The following is an 18,489-nucleotide window of genomic DNA, read 5'->3' on the forward strand; positions in this document are numbered from 1 at the left end:
CTCTCTCCAAAAATAAATAAATAAACTTAAAAAAATAGGTTAACAGAACCCAATAATTCTAATAATAGCTCTAAAAAATAATTTGTTATGTTTTAGGATATGCTTCTCTTTTCACAATTAACTCATCTTTGAGCAAACATGATTGGTCTGTTAGCAGTGTCAGTTTCTTAACTATTAAGGTGGATGTCATCTTCTTTCAATTAGTGAAGAAGAAAAGTGCATTTCCTGAAAGTAATTCTTTATATTTGGGTCAGCACAGTGGGGTCAGTATCTATACCATCAATGTCCTATTGGTATTTTCTCTTAGAGTTACAAACAAACAAATGCAAAGCGAAAAGTTCTGGTCTTTATAGAAATTAAGTAGATATATTCATGCATACTAATAATTATACTACCAAGCGGATACTTACTGCTGTGTTTGCATCAGAGGCATATTGGTGCTCTCATAACTGTCCGTGTGCAGAGGGGGTATGATTTCCCCAGTCACAGGGTGGAACACAGGGAGTGTTGACAGGGGCCATGCTATCTCTCTATTCTTGGACATGTCACGAAGTTCTTTGGTAGATTTCTGAATAGCACTATGATGGACCAGCTGGATGCTAGATCAAAAAGAAATAAAACAACATCTGTTTAAAATCACATATTAGCCCAATGGGTCTTCAAATTTGAAAAACGTTAAGAATTTTTTTCGTCTTTTTAAAACAAGGCATTATTGCACTTTTGGGCATTCTACAAGTTATCTCTGAAAGAGGTACATTTCACATACTTTTAACACAGCAACGCAGAAAGTTGCAAACCAATTTTTAAATAAATGTGTCTTTCATTAAACTAAGCTATAAAGCATTTTGTTAATATCACAGCCCTAAGTAACAAGCTAGTGCTCTATTTAATTTCTACGATTAAGATTAGACTACCATAGCTTTTATATTGTTGCTTCTGATGGGGCATTTATAAATACTCACAGAAGTTTCATTTTATGGTAGGTTATTACTGTAGATTCAGGAAAACGTGTATGAAGGGCCTTTTCATCTGTTATCTGGTTTATAGAAATGCAGGTTGGGAAATCACATAATATAAATGGCAAGTTAATATTCTGAATCTGAAATTTTAGGTTTAATTTTTACTTATGTCGTCTTAGTTTTCAAACCCTTTTTATTTTTTAGTTTCTACCCCTCCTAAATATCTCTATTTAGAAAGCAGCTTTCACATTCATGAAATAAACCGTGAACGATGACAAATGAAAAAATAAAAGCATGACACACATGTATGGAGCATGATGAGCAACTGAGAAGTGAAAGAAATGATAAAGAAAATAACAGGAAAGAAGACACTTACTCTGGTGTTTGCATGTTTCTCTTTTCCCTAGAAACAAAACAAAATTTATGAATTAAATAATAGCATTGATATTTGGAACATTAAGACTATATGTTCATGGGATCTTGCATGATGTGGAAATGCTGACATTGTTACTATTAAATGCAACCAGGAAGCATTTGCCACCAGGTTGATGACATTACTTAGATGAGTACACATACAGAGATGGAATACTGATGAGAAACACACAGAAAAATGAAAAAAAAAAATGGAGATTAAGAATCAAGCTCTTGGAAATAAATTCTATGACATAATGAAATCAGGCTACATGTAAAAAATGGAAGAATTTGTTACTTGCTGCTTCATTAATTTTTTATCCTTTGCTTTGTTACCCTGACGTCTAGATAATCTCAGGAGATTCTTTTAATTGACATAGATGTCCTGAAAGTGCTAACTGTTCATGAAGTGAACACTCATTACTCAAATTATACTCTTATTTTCATGAATTTACTCCTAGGTTTATATGTATAGATACATATTTTCTTAAACATTTAGATTGTGCCACCCGTTTGACAGCAGAACAATTTCAAGAAGAATTCTGACCATCACTTCCGATCGAACTCAGACTATTTATTTAAAGTGCAATCACCATATCAGTAGATCCCACAGTCTCTGCACAAAATGGCTTATATAACCAAAAGAAGTAGCCTCAATTATTCTTGGGACTGTTTTGCCAGCATGAATTTACATCTAGCCTTAATGATTGTTGAATAAAGTAATTATATCCCCTAATTTGATTTACTAGACTCAAACTATTTTAATTCATTTTAAAGGAATAAAGTACTGTAGTTTGACTTGAACACAATCTCAATTAATTTATAAAGTGTTTTATGAACCAAATGAAACTTGGCTTTTAATGGAATCTTATGTGTTGTTAACCTAGTAGGCTCTATAATTTTGTATTAGTGCTTTAAAGTACTCACACTCCTTCCCGTCGGCAGCACATGATATAAGCAAGTATTAGAAAAAGGACCAGTGCTACTGCCGAGGGCACAGCCAGTGTAATTAGGAAATCCGTGTAATAGTCTCTGCTTTTCAAAGAATCAGAAGGGGGTTTGTACTCTCCACCATCAGGTAAAATCCCCTCTCCTCGAATCACCTCCTGATAGGTGGACACTTGCTTTGTTTTATCAACCTGATATAAAAGAAGACAATTACACATCAAATTAATAGCTACAAACATGACAAGAGTTGAAGATCTAGACATATCAAAACATTCTTTGACACATTTCTCAAAAGCAATTTCTTCCAATTCCTTTATCATCTTGAACTTGCAGTTGTTTATGGCAGCTAGGAAGAAGTAATGAGCAAAAATAATTAAGGGTTGGGGCGCCTGGGTGGCTCAGTCGGTTAAGCCTTTGACTTTAGCTCAGGTCATGAGGTCACAGTTAGCGAATTCAAGCCCCATGTCGGGCTCCGAGCTGACAGCTCAGAGCCTGGAGCCTGCCTCGGATTCTGTGTCTCCTGCTCTCTCTGCCCCTCCCCCACTCACGCGGTCTCTCTCAAAAATCATCACTTAAAAAAAGGAACAAAGGGTTTATGTTGGCCTAGTTTTTATGTCCTTTCCACAACATATAGACATATGTACGGGAATCCCTAAGTAATAAAGCTATGTGTGTATGCAGATGTTCTTTCCTAGTTTCCCTCCCCCAAAACAAAGTATGTTCCCACTACTGTGTACATTTCTTGTCTCCTAGTGACAAACCTCTAGTGCAGATGCCAACAAACCATGAACTAGCTGATAACAGGGGTGTGTGTGTGGTTTCTAAGGTTAATGAAAGAGAAAAGACAAAATGAGAGACAATTTCTAAGTGACTACAATCTTGATCTTTCTTTCTGCCATCTAGCAGACAGAAGTAACTTTTAGGAAAGATAGCCGAAGGCACATGTCACTCATTTAATGCTACAGTTTTACTACATTCTATCCCAGAATCAAAAAAAGCACATTTGCACTATATTAATTTACCTCCACATTAACTGAACCGCTTTCACGGAGTTGCATTTAATTGTTACAGGACTCTAAAAATAGTCATGTGAACTTGGTCATTACATTTGCTCCCCTCGCCCTTCCCCCTCCCCCCAAAATGCTGGGGAGAATGATTTGTGGCTTTTCTCAGCATCCTCTCAAAACAAAACAAAACAAAACAAAACACTTGAACAACTTTGTGAAGAACACAGTGCTAGAAAAACTTTTTTTTTTTTGCCAAAGAATTGATGGTCTGCCTCCTTTAAGAAGGAGTGAACTGGGGCACCTGGGTGGCTCAGTCGGTTAAGCGGCCGACTTTGGCTCAGGTCATGATCTCGCGGTCAGTGAGTTCAAGCCCTGCGTGGGGCTCTGTGCTGACAGCTCAGAGCCTGGAGCCTGTTTAGGATTCTGTGTCTCCCTCTCTCTGACCCTCCCCCGTTCATGCTCTGTCTCTCTCTGTCTCAAAAATAAATAAACGTTAAAAAAAAATTAAAAAAAAAAAAAAGGAGTGAACTAAGTAACTGATGAATTTCCTCTTTCAATCTCCAGTGTAGGAAGCTTGTTGTCAAACTTGACCTTAAGCTTATTTTTTTTAATAAAGTTCAGGTCCTGATCTTCCATTTCTTTGATATCTTATTTATTATATTTATTGTTACATTATTACATTTAAGCCTCCCGAAATCTTCTGGGATGAGATGTGACATATAAATAAATGCATGTAGAATAAAAAATGAAAATCCCAATATTGCCATATATAAAGTCTTACCACAGAAACTAAAATCTTCAAAGCCTAAGTCATCTTTAAACCTTTAGAAATTAGATAATATTCCTAAGCAGAAACCATTTACAGCAGGACCACAAGTAAAATGGCACTGCTGGGGCCTGCCATCCACGGACTTTGATTACAGGTACCCCCTCAAGTTATGATTGTGGCCTCTTCGTCTCTGGCACCCTTGCTCTGCAAATTCAACGTTTACCTATAATACACATAAACCACAGAATCTTCATAATTTTACTTGACTTAAAAAGATAAAGAAAGAAACTTATTTTCCTCAGACACAGCCACATACAAAGAGGAGTCTAGGGCCAAGGGCCACAGGTGCTAAGTGCTACAATGTGAATACTATGTTCTCCCTTACTGGATCCGGGCAAGTTGCCTGCAGTTGGTTCTCTAAGACATGAAGTGACAGTTGTGTTTATGTGTCAATAACTTTGTTCAAATGTCAACTTTAAACTTAGATCGACTTCACTCACCACCAATCATCAAGAGTTGACAGAAGTTAAATCTAAAGGTCACTAAAGAAGTAAAACAACTTACCTATCTTCCAGAAAGCAAGATAAAAAAATACAAGTTTTATATAAAATATTATACATATCAAGTGTAGAGGAAACCTTACCTACATTTTCTTTAGTCTTTTAGAATGCTAATTAAAAGGTAATTTAAAAAGAGATATTTAATATTTGTGGGGTTGTGGGTAAGATTCTAATTTTGCACACTTGGAATTATTTCTTATTCCTTGAACTCTCCCTACAATTTGAATTTCTAGGACACTGACTCATAGCACAATATTGGTTTATTTTCAGATTTATTATTGTGCTATAGTCTCTCCTTCCAAAGTGGGTAGTGGCAGCATATTTGAGACTTTCTTCATATGTCACACACACTCCATATTTATTCCGACTTAGCAGCCACCTGGATGTCCAGGGGGATCATTGGGACCACCTGCCAAGCTAATGTAGCCCCAACTAATCAACGGCAGACTGAGGACAAAAGTGGAGATACTCTTCCCTAAATGGATACACTGTCAACGAGCTTGCCAAATCCTTAAAGTAGAGGGAAGTGAATTGTGTTAACAAAGTAAACCTAGGATTTGTTCCCAAAAGCCATTCAGGTTTCAGTCAAATGTTATCTCCAGGCACATCACTTATAATTACATTTGCAAAAATGAGATAAAATAAAAACTCACCAATGAAATTTTGCACCAGTCAATGTAAAATTGGGTACGAAACTTTTTATCACATGTTATCACAGGCTCCATTTCTTGACTGCATCTCAATTGATTCTGTGGATTTTCAACTTCTCGTAAACAAGAAGAAAATGGTACATCGGCACCAACCATGACATAAACGCTGCAAAAATGTGAAACTCTCAGGTTATCCTTTGAGAAAATTGGAAACACTGAAAAACAATCTACGCTGAAAGCAGGATTTATCCTTTTGAATTGAGGGATTATCTAGAATCATCCCTAAGGTAGGGGCCTGGGCTTTAAAAACAGTGATTCATGTAGGGGCTGCCTTCCATTCTTTCCTTTATTCAACCAATATTTACTGAGTGCCTTGGTGTTCCAGATACTCTCTTGATTCTGTGTTAATTTCTAAAAAAAAAAATTTTTTTTTCATCCTATTTATTTTAATTCCAAGTAAGCATGTGTCTGTCACCTTATGATTACTGTTTGATAGATTATTTACATTTAAAAATTATTCTTAAATTATTTAAAAATAACACTATTGCTAAAATAATAAATAATTGTTAGTAATAAATCTCACTCAATTTCATTTTAATAAGACTCTGACATTACATCTCTGGAGGTGTGGACATGTAGCTATTCTACCCAAGAATTCTGTCAGCTTTCCTATTGCATAGACCCCTACTGTTAAGTTTCTTATTATACTCTTTTATCCAAGAAGTCAATCTAAGAGAAAGCTATGATTTGATAAGCACAAATTCAGCAAGCAAACTTTATTTTCTTGGTGCATATCTTAGCAATTAGGGGGAAAAACTCTACTTAATTGGTCAATAAGAGTTTCACACACACAAAGAGAGACACACACAAAGAGAGACACAGAGAGAGAGAGAGGATAGTGTTAAGAGCATTTAAATAATCTTGAAGCTGCTTGAGAAAAGGGCATCTCATAGGTCTTTCAAAAGAAGAGAGAAAACCAGGAAATTACTCTAAATAAATACTTCCTTTTCTAATGCTAATGCTAATGCTGTAGCTACTTATAAAATGAAATAAACCCATCAAAATTCCAGCCCTTTGCAGAAATTGACAAGCTAACCCTAAAATTTATACTGGAAATTCAAGGAGCCTAAATAAATAAATAAAAAATTCTTAAAAGAAAATAACAAAGTTGGAAGACTCACAATTACCAATTTTAAAATTTACTACAAACCAACAGTAATCAAAACAATCAGCAATAGTAATCTAGCATAAGGACAGACATGTAGATCAATGGAATAAAATTCAGAGTTCCAGAATAAACTCTTACATTTAGTAAACTGATTTTTGTCACAAGTGCCAAGATAATTCAATGGAGGAAAGAATAGTCTTCATAGCAAATGGTACTGGTACAACAGGGTATCCACATACAAAAGAATAAAGTTGGACCCTTTCCTCATATGATATAAAAAATAAACTCAAAACAGATCAGAGACTTAAATGTTAGAGCTAAAACTATTAAACTCTGAGAAGAAAAAGTCATACATTTTTATGACCTTGGATTAGGCAGTGGTTTCTTAGATACGACACCAAAAGTAATAACAGAAAAAAATCAGATAATTTGGACTTCATCAAAATTAAAAATTGCGTGCTTCAAAGGTCCCCATCAAGAAAGTGAAAAGGCAACCCATGAAATGAGAGAACGTATTTGTAAATCATATATCTAATAAGGGAATTGTATCTACAATATATAAAGGACTCTTACAACTCAATAACAAAAAGACATATAATCCAATTTAAAAATGGCAAGGGAGCTGGGATGCCTGAATGGCTCAGCTGGATAAACATCGGACTCTTGGGGCACCGGGGTGGCTCAGTCAGTTGAGCATCAGACTTTGGCTCAGGTCATGATCTCATGGTTCGTGAGTTCGAGCCCTGCATCGGGCTCTGTGCTGACAGCTTGGAGCCTGAAGTCTGCTTTGGATTCTGTGTCTCCCTCTCTCTCTGCCTCATCCCCACTCATGCTCTGTCCATCTTAAAGATAAATAAAACATTTTTAAAAATTTAAAAAAAATCAGATTCTTGATTTTGGCTTAGGTCATGATCTCACAATCGTGGGAACAAGTCCCATGTTAGGCTCCATGCTGACAGTGCAGAGCCTGCTAGGGATTCTCTCTCTTCTCTCTCTCCCTGCCCTTCTCCCCCACTCATGCTCTCTCTCTCTCTCTCAAAAGAAGTAAATATTTTTTAAAATAAAAACAAAAATGGCAAGGGATCTGAATAGACATTTCTCCAAAGAAGTATACAAATGTCCAATAAGTGTATGAAAAGATGCCCAACATCATTAGTCCTCAGCAAAATAGAAATCAAAAGCACAATAAGATAATGCTTCACATCCATTAGGATGGCTCTAATAAAAACACAGATAATAAGTGCTGGTAAGGATGTGGAGAAATTTGAACTCTCCCACTCTGCTGGTGGTAATGTAAAATAGTGCAACCACTCTGAAAAATAGTCTTGAAGTTCCTCAAAAGGTTGAATACAGAGTTACCATATGATCCAGAAATTCCACTCCTAAGTATATACCCTAAGAGAAACGAAAATAGATCTCTTGTAACAAACATTTGCACACGAATGTTCATAGCAACGTTATTCACAGTAGTCAAGAGGAACAATCCAAATGCTCATTGATGAATGGATAAAAGGTGGAATATTCATACAATAGAATATTACTCAACCATAAAAAGAAACAAAGTACTGTTACAGGCTACAACATGGATGAATCCTGAACACAATATTGTGGATAAGTGAAAGAAGCCAGTCACGAAAGACCACATATTACATGATCCCATTCATATGAAATGTCCACAATAGGAAAAGTTCTAAAGATATCAAGTAAATAGCGGTTGCCCAGGGCTGGGGCTGGTGGTGGTAGTAAGTGGTTGCCAATGGGTCTGGAAGGAAGGTGTTACGATGATGAAAATGTTCTAAAATTGATTGTGGTAATGATTATACAACTTTGTGAATAAGCTAAAATCCATTGAGTTATAGGTTTTATTTTTAAATGTTTATGTATTTTGAGAAAGAGAGAGTACAAGTGAGGGAGGACAGAGAGAGAGAGAGAGAGAGAGAGAGAGAGGAAGAGAATGTGAAGCAGGCTCTGTGCTGTCAGAGCAGAGCCTGATGTGGAGCTCAAACTTGTGAACCGTGAAGTCATGACCTGAGCCAAAATCAAGAGGTGGATGCTTAACCGACTGAACTACCCAGTGGCCCTGAGTTGTATGTTTTAAATAGGTGAGTTGCCCAGTGTGTGAATTACGTCTCAAAAAAGCTGTTATTTTTAGGAATGAAATTAAATGAAAGTGCAGCACAAAAATTCAAAGCTGTGTCAATGGAAGTACGAACTCACACCCTGAGTTGACAACTGTGCCCCAGAATTTGATTATACAAACTCATTTGGTTGCTCTTTGTGTCAAATTTATATTTGGACTTAAGATTCACTTGAAGGAACATTTTTTAAAAACCATGGTGCCTTTGGGAGACAAATAGTATATAATGGGCTAAAATTACAGATGAAAATAAAAATCAAAAATTCTGTACAAAAGTAGGTAGAAGAAACCACTGTGGAGTATTGAGATGATCAGTAATTATAAATATATTCTATTTAAAACAAGTTCTTACTTTTAAGCTTATAAAAAGCCAATTTCTATTCCCTTACTAACTGCTTAGTTAAGGCCAAGATCTTATTTCTCCTTAATAATTATGAAATGTACTTATAAATACAGAAATAAAATGAGTGTTTTTATAACTGTTAACTTGCTTTAACATGACATTGATTTGCATTTATAATTGGTAAGAGTTTAAACTAATCCAAGATAACATAAATGGGCATAAGTTTTCGGTGCTTTGAAATGTTTTTCCCTCAAATTATAAAAGCAATATAAAAACATTACATAAAAACTAGGATAAAAAAAACAGAATTAATTTATATTACCAAGATAACTATTTTCATTTTCCAATGTACCTTGCAGAGTATTTTTCAAATGCATACATTTTAACCTAACTGCAATCATCTCTAAAATATAATTTTGCACCCTGCTTTTTTTCCTTAATGCATCATAACCATTTTCCACATTGTACAGGCTTTATAATTATAGATTTATGGCAATATATTTTTTTAAGCACATGATTTATTCAACAATTATTTCAGAGTCGGACATGTAAGTTGCTTCCAAAGTTTTGATTTTATAAATAATATTGCAAAGACTATCTCTGTGCATATTCTTTAATGTTACTATCTTAAAAGAGATGCCTAGAAGTAGAAACATTTTTATGACAGTTGACACATACTGCCAAATTACTTTCATCTCTACTTGGATGATCCATAAGCTTCACAGACTTAATATGTTCCGAACTGAGCTCATCGTCACCCCACCCCACCTCCACCTGTTCCTCCTTTTCCATCTTCTTCTCTCTCGATGATTGGCATGGCCAGATGCTCAAGCACCATCATCTTTGACTCCTGTCCTTCTTTCCACATATTCAATCCATCATCAGTCTCTGACATTTACCCTGAAAGAACTCTCCCATACACCTGTCCACTTTGTTCCATCTCACTGTTACAACCCTCCTTCTGATCACCATCACTTTCCACAGACCGTGGAGCAACAGCCCCTTAACGATTCTCCTTGAACCCAGTCTTTCTCACTGTCCTCAGGGAGCCTCTTTGCAGAACAAATGAATGAATAAAAAGCATTATACCAGTTTTAAAACACAGGCAACTGCTTATTTAAAAGTTGCTAAGAGAGTAGATCTTATGAGTTCTTTCTCATCACAAGAAAAAAAACTTGTTACTAAGTGAGGTGACGGATGTTAACTAAATTTATTATGGTAATCGTTTTGCAATATATACATACATCAAATCATTAATGCTGTACACCTTAAACCTGTACAGTGTTACATGTCGATTAAATATCAATAGTGGAAAAATAAATAAGTTAATAAATAAAATGCAAACAGACTACAAATGTCATGCTTGAGAGAAGGAGATATTAGATTTGCCTTGCAGGTCCAGAAAATGTGTATTTATTGTTTCCTTTGCAGAGCCTATAAGCTTCAACATGTTGGCTTTTTACAAAAAAAAATTTAGTATAAGGCCATGGATAATAACTCTATGCTATACATGCTAAAATTACATTTTTCATAATCTGTTTTCCTTTCGGCTCACTTTTTGATATGCAGAAACAAAATTTTTACGAAGTGAAACAAAAAAAGATCATTACACCTTTATGACCTCAGTCACGTGTTTTCAAGCTTTAAAATGTGTAAACAGCTGAGATGGTAACATATTGTCAAGTATAAGGCTCTCAAGCAAGGTTACCAAAACCTCAGAATCTTGAGAATTGATTTACACAGAAGGAATTTGTTCCTTCTAAAGGAATCTTTTCTTCCAGTTTGAACAACTCAGTTTCCCTTGAGGTAGAACATATTCACTGTGCCTTTACACATACAATGTTTTAAACCAAGTAACAGGTAAAAAAAAAAAAAATTAAGCCCAAACTCTGCCTTTTTCAGCCAGATTTCTGTTAGCTAAATGGATCCAATGAATGCATACTTTACCTATTTGTCCAAGAAACGAATGTGCCTTATTCTTTATTTTGTGTATACAGGAAATAAAAGACAGTTTAGGGAAGAATGTGTCCACATGTTACATGTTGCCTGGGAACTTGAGCTCTTAAAAGAAAATGCACTATGATTCCTGCCTCTGTCCCCCACACTATATCTTTGTTCTGTGCATATCTGCAACCAACCAATCAATAAATAAGATGAACAATAAAGGGTAAGTTAAACTAAATAAAAGATGTAATACAGAATAAGAAATACACTAAAGGGCACTTCCAGACTCTGTTCTACTGTTCACTTGCTCCTCTCCTTTGGAGAAAGAATAAATCATCAGAAGAGGGAACTGGCACACACTGAAGGGTCAGACCCTTCTAGTTCTGTGTGTTGGGGGGAGACTTTCCTGCGTGCCGAAGGGAGGCATTCGGGTTCAGTCTACTCTACCACTCTTCACCATGTGTTATATTTTGCAAATGTCCCTAATGCTTCAGGATAAAACAGAAACAATTTTTCTTGGTATACAGGGCTTTATCCAGTCTGGGTTTTGCCTCCTTGGAAACTACCACTTCTGGATCCCTGTCCCCCAAATCCATTTGAAATAGGTTGCCAAATCCACCAGGGTTTCTCTTACCTAAAGGCTTTTGCTCAAGCTGACCCCTCTATCTAGAATCCCTCTTTGCTACTTTTGGGGGCAGGTTAATTTGTATTTTAAACTGCGATCATGCTTCCCCCTCCTCTATGAACCCTTTCCAGGCATGGAGCTGAAGTGAAGGAGATACACTCTCTGTGAATATCTCAGCAGTGGTGTGTATGACACTGTTTTCTAATTATCTGATTACTCACCTGGTCCCTACTAGATTGTGAGCGTAGATTTTTTAAAAATCACTGTACATTAAAGATTAATATAGTATTCCTGAATACAAATACTTAGTAAGTGTTTAACTACAAAAGAAAAAATGAATCTATATGTGGAACGTAGAATAGACTCAAAAAAATACTTAATGTTTATTTATTTTTGAGAGAGAGAGACAGACAGTGTGTGAGTGAGGAGGGGCAGAGAGAGAGAAGGAGACGCAGAATCCGAAGCATGCTCCAGGCACTCCAGAGCCTGATGCGGGGCTCGAACTCACGGACTGAGCCAAAGTCAAACGCTTAACCAACCGAGACACCCAGGCACCCCGAACAGACTTTAGGCATATAGCTATACTGACTTATACTTACAAAAATAGATTTATATGGACTTCCAATTTTTACATTACTAAGGCTCTATTTTAGAATTTCCCATCAGGTTATCAGCATCATTCCACAAAAGAATGTTTGCACCAAAAATGTAGGAGGCACGTTACTTAAGAATACAGGACAATCTCATAAATCAGAAAACACGGGGACAAAGTCAGCAGAGCACTACAGACTGGCCCAGGATCATGACCTTGCATCAGAGCAGTATTTGGCAGCCACTGACTTACATTCTCTTCCCCAAGTGTAACTTCTCACTGAGGCCTTCATAGGGCAGAAAGCAAACAATTAATTAGAGGGAGTATTTTGTGAGATTGTCTAACGAATAAACTAGGATTCTCTGTTGCTGATTGAGGCTAGATCCACATGCTTTGGTAACCAGAGGAAATAGTGGTGGGTTTGACAATCTCTTATGAAAAGTGAGTATATTCTTTAATCCTCACACCCCATCATTCCCTTCATAGCCGCCATTTACACCACATCACTCACCCCGGGCTGGCAGCTATGCCATGCCTAGAATGAAATATGAACCCACTCCTCTTTCCACGAGCTTTATCCCAGGCTAAATGCACCCACGAGTCCTTAGCCTCTGGCTCCCTATCAGGAGCAAAAGCAGCAGCAAGACCACACCCAGAGCCAGCACAGTTGCCCGGGGTTATGGGTCTGGCAAGGGAAAGAAAATCTTTTCAGGAGGCTCAGCCTTCCTTCGCAGGAGCTTATTTACTTTGAAGTAAATCTTTGTAATTGTTTTCTGCTAGAGTTAGGAGAAGTTTGAAAGCTGTCAGTGAGCCTCGAGAGGTGCACAAATGTACATCAGGAAGGATGAGGAGCCAGGATGCTGCAGAGGGGGTTCTTGGTGATTGACATTTAACAGCACTTGGGGCTGCAGAAGGGCAGTGGGTTTCCTCTGATGGGTCTACTGCGGAGAACTTTTATTCATCTGCTGTTTATCTGACTCCATCTATCAAATATGGAAAAACTTGCCATTAGCAGATTGTGGCTGCCATGAGTAATAGGAAAAAGTTTCATGGAGATATCATTTGTGTGTATGTTTAACAGTCTGAGACTTTTGCTACTAAATATTAAGCAGAACTCATTTATCAGGTGCTCAATTAATACTTCAGAAGTATATGACTACATCTTTAAATAAAATCTTAAAACAGAAAGGGACTGGGACGCCCAGGTGTCTCAGTTGGTAAAGCATCTGACTTCAGCTCAGGTCACGAATTCTCGGTCTGTGACCTCGAGCCCCGCATCGGTCTCTGTGCTGACAGCTCAGAGCCTGGAGCCTGTTTCAGATTCTGTGTCTCCCTCGCTCTCTGCCCCTCCTCCACTCATGCTCCCTTTCTCTCTCTTTCTCTCAAAAACTAAATAAATGTAAAACAAGTTTTAAAAAAAAGAAAGGGATGGAATTCTTTTGCTATACTGACCTTACTTCTTGAACTTTTCAAAATTTCACTTTTAAAAGGGATTTATAGCCCAGGTTACTTTCAAAAGAAAGTATGGAGGCAAAAAGTTTATTAGGTAAATTAAGAATTATGATTCTTACATCAGCAAAAAGGAAGAACGGTACAAGAGAGGAGTTAGTCAAGCATAGGATTTATTTCTAAGTTTCAGGCAACAGGGTAAAAAATTATTTGTGTTACCAAGGCATTATATAACAACTAAAGAAGATACGCAAAATCATTCCAGGGACAATTTTTTCTTCTGGAATGATACTCAAGTATGATCTTGTTTCACTGGTGTTCATATAGGGACACTGGAGTAGTAGAGTTGGCATTGCATACAATTTATAGAAATGCTATTTTAAAAGACTTATCATATGAATACTTTGTAAAGGTTATGGCTTAACATTAAATTAAAACTCATGGAAAGCATTTCAAGTTGGGAAGGGATCTGAGACAACAGGGTCCAAATAAATGCCATGGGACTGACTCTCTCAAATATCTGACAGCACATGCCTCCCTCTAGCAGGTGCTAGGGGGTCAGTCAGCTAATGACTGAATTCTCTAACAAGTACTTATAGGACAAAAATTCTGTTCTTAATTTAGAGTCACATGCTCAGGCCCAGCCCTAGACTCCAAGACTCAGAATCTCCAAGGGGAAGCAGGAGCCAGGAACCTATCCATATTTTTATTAAAGCTCTACTGGCAATTCTTAGGCTAGACATGGTTGAGAAGCACCATTTTTTTTTTTTTTTTTTTTGGTCAGCGTTTGGTTTAGATAGTCGTTCAGTGTTCAGTTCAATTTAGGGTCGTTGTTTCTAAAAGAGCCTCTGTGGGCGGGGCCTGCACTACCGATTATGGAAGAGTGAGCCCAGATGAAAGCACAACCAGGGAAAACCCTACCAATGCCTGTTTTTCAGGTTGCTTCTTCTAACATCTTGTGGTCATTGTTTTAACAATCATTGCAAACACATCACTTTAAGAAACTGTTGAAAAGACTCCAGCTTTGGAGAATGTTTTCAGGGGAGATTCTCTGTTCATCATTTTCCATGGTTCTACTTTAAATACTCAGTGGGAAACAGAATCATGCTGGAACTCTGAAGTAAAAAAATTTAAGCTCTAAAATTATGGTTTCATATAGAAAGCCAACCAATAGATAGACAAGAGATAAAGCAGCTATTTTTCTCAAAGCACTTCTATGTGTGCTTGACTGACTTCAAAATCCATTACTGTAACATACAAGCTACAATTTAATTCTGAAATTTGTAAGTTGGACTTCACAGCTCACTGCTTATCCCTTATCCCCCTTCTACCTACTCTCCCATACTTCATCTGTGTCTATTTGTGATCTCTTCCCTTATTTCCAACAAAGTTCTCTGTTAAAGCTGCCCTTAAATTTAATTCTTATTAATCCAGGTATTTTAGTTAATTCCAGATATCATCTGTATAAAAATGTTACCATGAATATGGATAAAGGAGGAGTTGGAAAGGCATATGCTATATAAACTGTGATTTATTCCATATCTCGTATATTTATAGAATGGTTTAAAAAAAAAGGTAGATCTGCTTCAACCTACAGGTTAAAAATTAAAGACCAAATTTGATTTGATGTTGACATTCAATCATTTCAATTTATCCAGGCATAAAAAGTGTTTCTTAAACTATACAGGTATAAGTCATTGTTTGCAAGGCATGACAATAGACGAATCCCTCTCAAATGCACTCTCATTTAGACACTATAACAACTCTGAAGGAAGAAAGAGTACAATGCCCATTGGAGCAAATGGGGAAACCGAGGCACAGAGGAGTGCTGCATTTTGCCCAATGTCACCCAGCTTATGAGTGACAAGGCCAGGCTTTAGGAATAGGTTTCAAATCCATTCCAGCTATCCATCACCGACACATGGTGGAAAGAATGTTAAAGCGAAGAAATAGTTTCCTAGAATAAAGTTACAGCAGTCTGAGTGTCCTGCAGCTGATAACTGGGGCATCAATTTCCTTTGAAATTCAGGACCCTAAATACTCAGCTCCTCTATGGAAGGTACAAAAGATTATAGTGCTATAATCTATGATGCTGATCCTGATCTACAATTAGAATTCACAGGACCTGGAACATCAGATATAAAGAACCATTAATGTAACCTCTTTGTCAATATAGAAAATTGCTAGTGTTTTCATATCTGTATAATACCTACTTATTAAAAAAAATGCAATAGGCCATCCTTTATCTATAATAAGTTTGATAAGATCACCATATTTAACAATGCATATTTAAGGCAACGAGATAAAGGTCTGCTTACCCCTCCTTCATGTCATTAATGGGCAGTGGGACCCTGCCGCCCCGGTCTAGGGCTGACGTGATGTTTATGGCGTTCAGACGCTCTGGCTGCCACACATTTTTCACCGCCCCAAGAAAGTCTCCAAGAACCTCGCTGGCCAACATTTCTTCTACATTCATATTTTTAATGAAGAATTCTGCTTGATATGGTAACGGGAAGTCTAATTTTGGTGAAAAAGGATATGTGTATCTTTAATAAAATAGTCTTTCGAAAGAGAAACAGATGAACAATTTGAGATTTGTTGATTTCTGTCATAATCCTGGCTTTGGGGAATAATACTAATATTGACTTTAAAGACTTTCTGCATAACGGAGGACATATCTAAAAACATAACATACATCTGACACAGAATTTTACCTACAATGTAATCAAATCCAAGGGATAGCAGGGCAATTTGTAATTGTAGGATCTGACCAAAAAAGATAAAAATGCCACACCTGCCTCAAATTTCCCAGTGACTTGCCAGTCTCCTCCCCTGCCAATATGCAAGGAGCATTTCCAGAAAACTCTACGTGGGTAGGAATAATATTTTGTATTTGTAGTGTTTTAAAATCGACAGATCTTTTTCAAGTACATGGTCTTATTTAATCATTACAACCCTATGTACTTCACTGCCCATTTGAACAGAGGACAAGGTTGAAGCACAGAGCAACGTTCTTTCCAAATAGAGATGTTACAAAATATCTGTAATTGTTTGTGAGTTATTTACATATAATTTGAAATACCATAATTTTAATTTGCAGTATTCCTGATCTTTTTAGAGCATGCTGAAACATTACTTTTACTAAAATAAATACTGGTTATATTTTCAAAAAGAAATCTGAAACCATAGTAATTTCTCTTTTGATCACTCCATAATTAAATATTCTAGGGAATTATATTTTAAATTTCTCACAAAATTCCCTACCTCATGTTGTTAGAGATTCACTTAGCTTTTTTCCTTTTCAACATCTCATCAAAATTTCCCTCTAAAAATTTTTAAATTAATATTTTTAAGTAGCCAATGTCCAATTCAGACTTTCAGTGTAACTAAGTAGAATAGATAGAAATAAATAAAATTTACAGTTGACTCTTGAGCAACATGAGTTTGAGCTACACAGGTCCACTTACATGTGGATTTTTTTTTATATAGTGAGTACTGTAAATGTATCTTCTCTTATGCTTTTTTCAATAACATTTTCTTTTCTGTAGCTCACTTTATGGTAAGAATACAGTATATAACACATATAACATATAAAATATGTGTAATAGACTTATTTATGTTATCATTGGTAAGACTTCTGGTCAACAGTAAGCTATTAGCTATTGCTAGTTATGTCTTTTGGGAGCCAGAAGATATAAACAGATTTTCAACTGCTCAAGGGTCAGCACCCTAACCCCTGCATTGTTCAAGGGTCAACTGTATTTCAGTTCCTCAAATGTTACTCTTGAATTAAAAAACATCATTTCCTATATTCAGATTGTTCTGTTAAGATAAAGAATAGCTTTGGGGTGCCAGGCTGGCTCAGTCAATAGAGCATTCAACTCCATCTCAGGGTCATGAGCTCAAGCCCCATGTTAGACATGGAGCCTACTTAAAAAAATTAAGATAAAGAATAGCTTTTTATGTTTAATAATATTTCTGTAGTAATAAAGGCTACTTTTTTGGGAATACTTACTATGAGGTAAGCCAAGCTAAGGGACTGCGGTGAATTATCACATTTAATACTCACGACCAGGGGGTGAGTAGGTACTTGCTCTGCATTGTCAGAAGGGGAAAATGATCTTTAGAGAGGCCCAGAATTTTGCCATCATTTGAACTTGCCTCATATATTTTTTATCTAAGCTAAAGGAGACCGTGTATATAAAGTGCTCAGTGGAGCTCCTAGCATAGAGTAAGAACTTATAAAATAGTAAACTTTAGCAATTATTATAAATAATATGAACAAGCTGTTTACCTGAATTCTCCCCTTAGAAGGAAAAGAAATTGTTTCTGGACTATATACACATTTAAAGTCCTCAGTAGTAATTACACTACATATATTCTCTGATTTACTTCATTAAAACTCATACATCTGTTAAGTATTCCACTCTTACTCAATAATTAAATAAAAACTAAAAATTACACAATAAATAACTGAAATCTTGATGACCTCACTTCTTATGAAGCCTCTTTAATATTAAAAGACATTTGAAGCCAGAGGAAGATGTTCAGGGGAAGATGTTCAGGGGAAGATGTTCAGGGAAGATGTTCAGGCTTTAGAATTTTCAAGGGGGTTTTCTAGACTATGGTGTCTCTTCCTAAAGACTGAGTTTTTCGAGGCTTTAATCATGGAAGGTTCTTTATTCATCTTCTACACTGCCATTTATTCTGCTTGTGATTTTGTTAGATTTGTTTGATGTATAGCCCATCTGCAATCTTCTAAAATATGATTTATTTATTCTATTTTATGTAGATAAGTTTCCTGTTTTATACAGATACATTTCCTGTTTTATACAGATAAACAGTAGTTTAATCATGCCACATTTTTCTCCATAGTGAAAAACAGCCATGCATAAATATGTCATGAAGAACAGTTTCTTGGCAATAA

General features: G+C 36.3%; 1 protein-coding gene across 15 annotated transcripts in view; it reads right to left on the bottom strand.

Moving 5' to 3' along the window:
• SGCE (sarcoglycan epsilon) overlaps positions 1–18,489 on the bottom strand; it is a 70,210-nt gene that overhangs the window by 12,848 nt on the left and 38,873 nt on the right. For 6 of the 15 annotated variants that reach the window (XM_043588892.1, XM_043588888.1, XM_043588895.1 and 3 more), the window contains 5 exons: positions 15,881–16,079; positions 5,308–5,470; positions 2,298–2,509; positions 1,336–1,362; positions 411–599 (listed from right to left, as the gene is read on the bottom strand). In XM_043588892.1, coding sequence (XP_043444827.1) covers positions 411–599; positions 1,336–1,362; positions 2,298–2,509; positions 5,308–5,470; positions 15,881–16,079 — 790 coding nt within the window. Of the gene's footprint in view, positions 1–406; positions 600–962; positions 1,037–1,335; positions 1,363–2,297; positions 2,510–5,307; positions 5,471–15,880; positions 16,080–18,489 lie in introns of those variants that run through there. The other 9 variants (XM_043588894.1, XM_043588889.1, XM_043588898.1 and 6 more) reach the window with 4 other exon arrangements.

The sequence above is a fragment of the Prionailurus bengalensis genome, chromosome A2, assembly GCF_016509475.1.
Source record: "Prionailurus bengalensis isolate Pbe53 chromosome A2, Fcat_Pben_1.1_paternal_pri, whole genome shotgun sequence".
In the NCBI taxonomy this organism is placed as follows: Eukaryota; Metazoa; Chordata; class Mammalia; order Carnivora; family Felidae; genus Prionailurus; species Prionailurus bengalensis.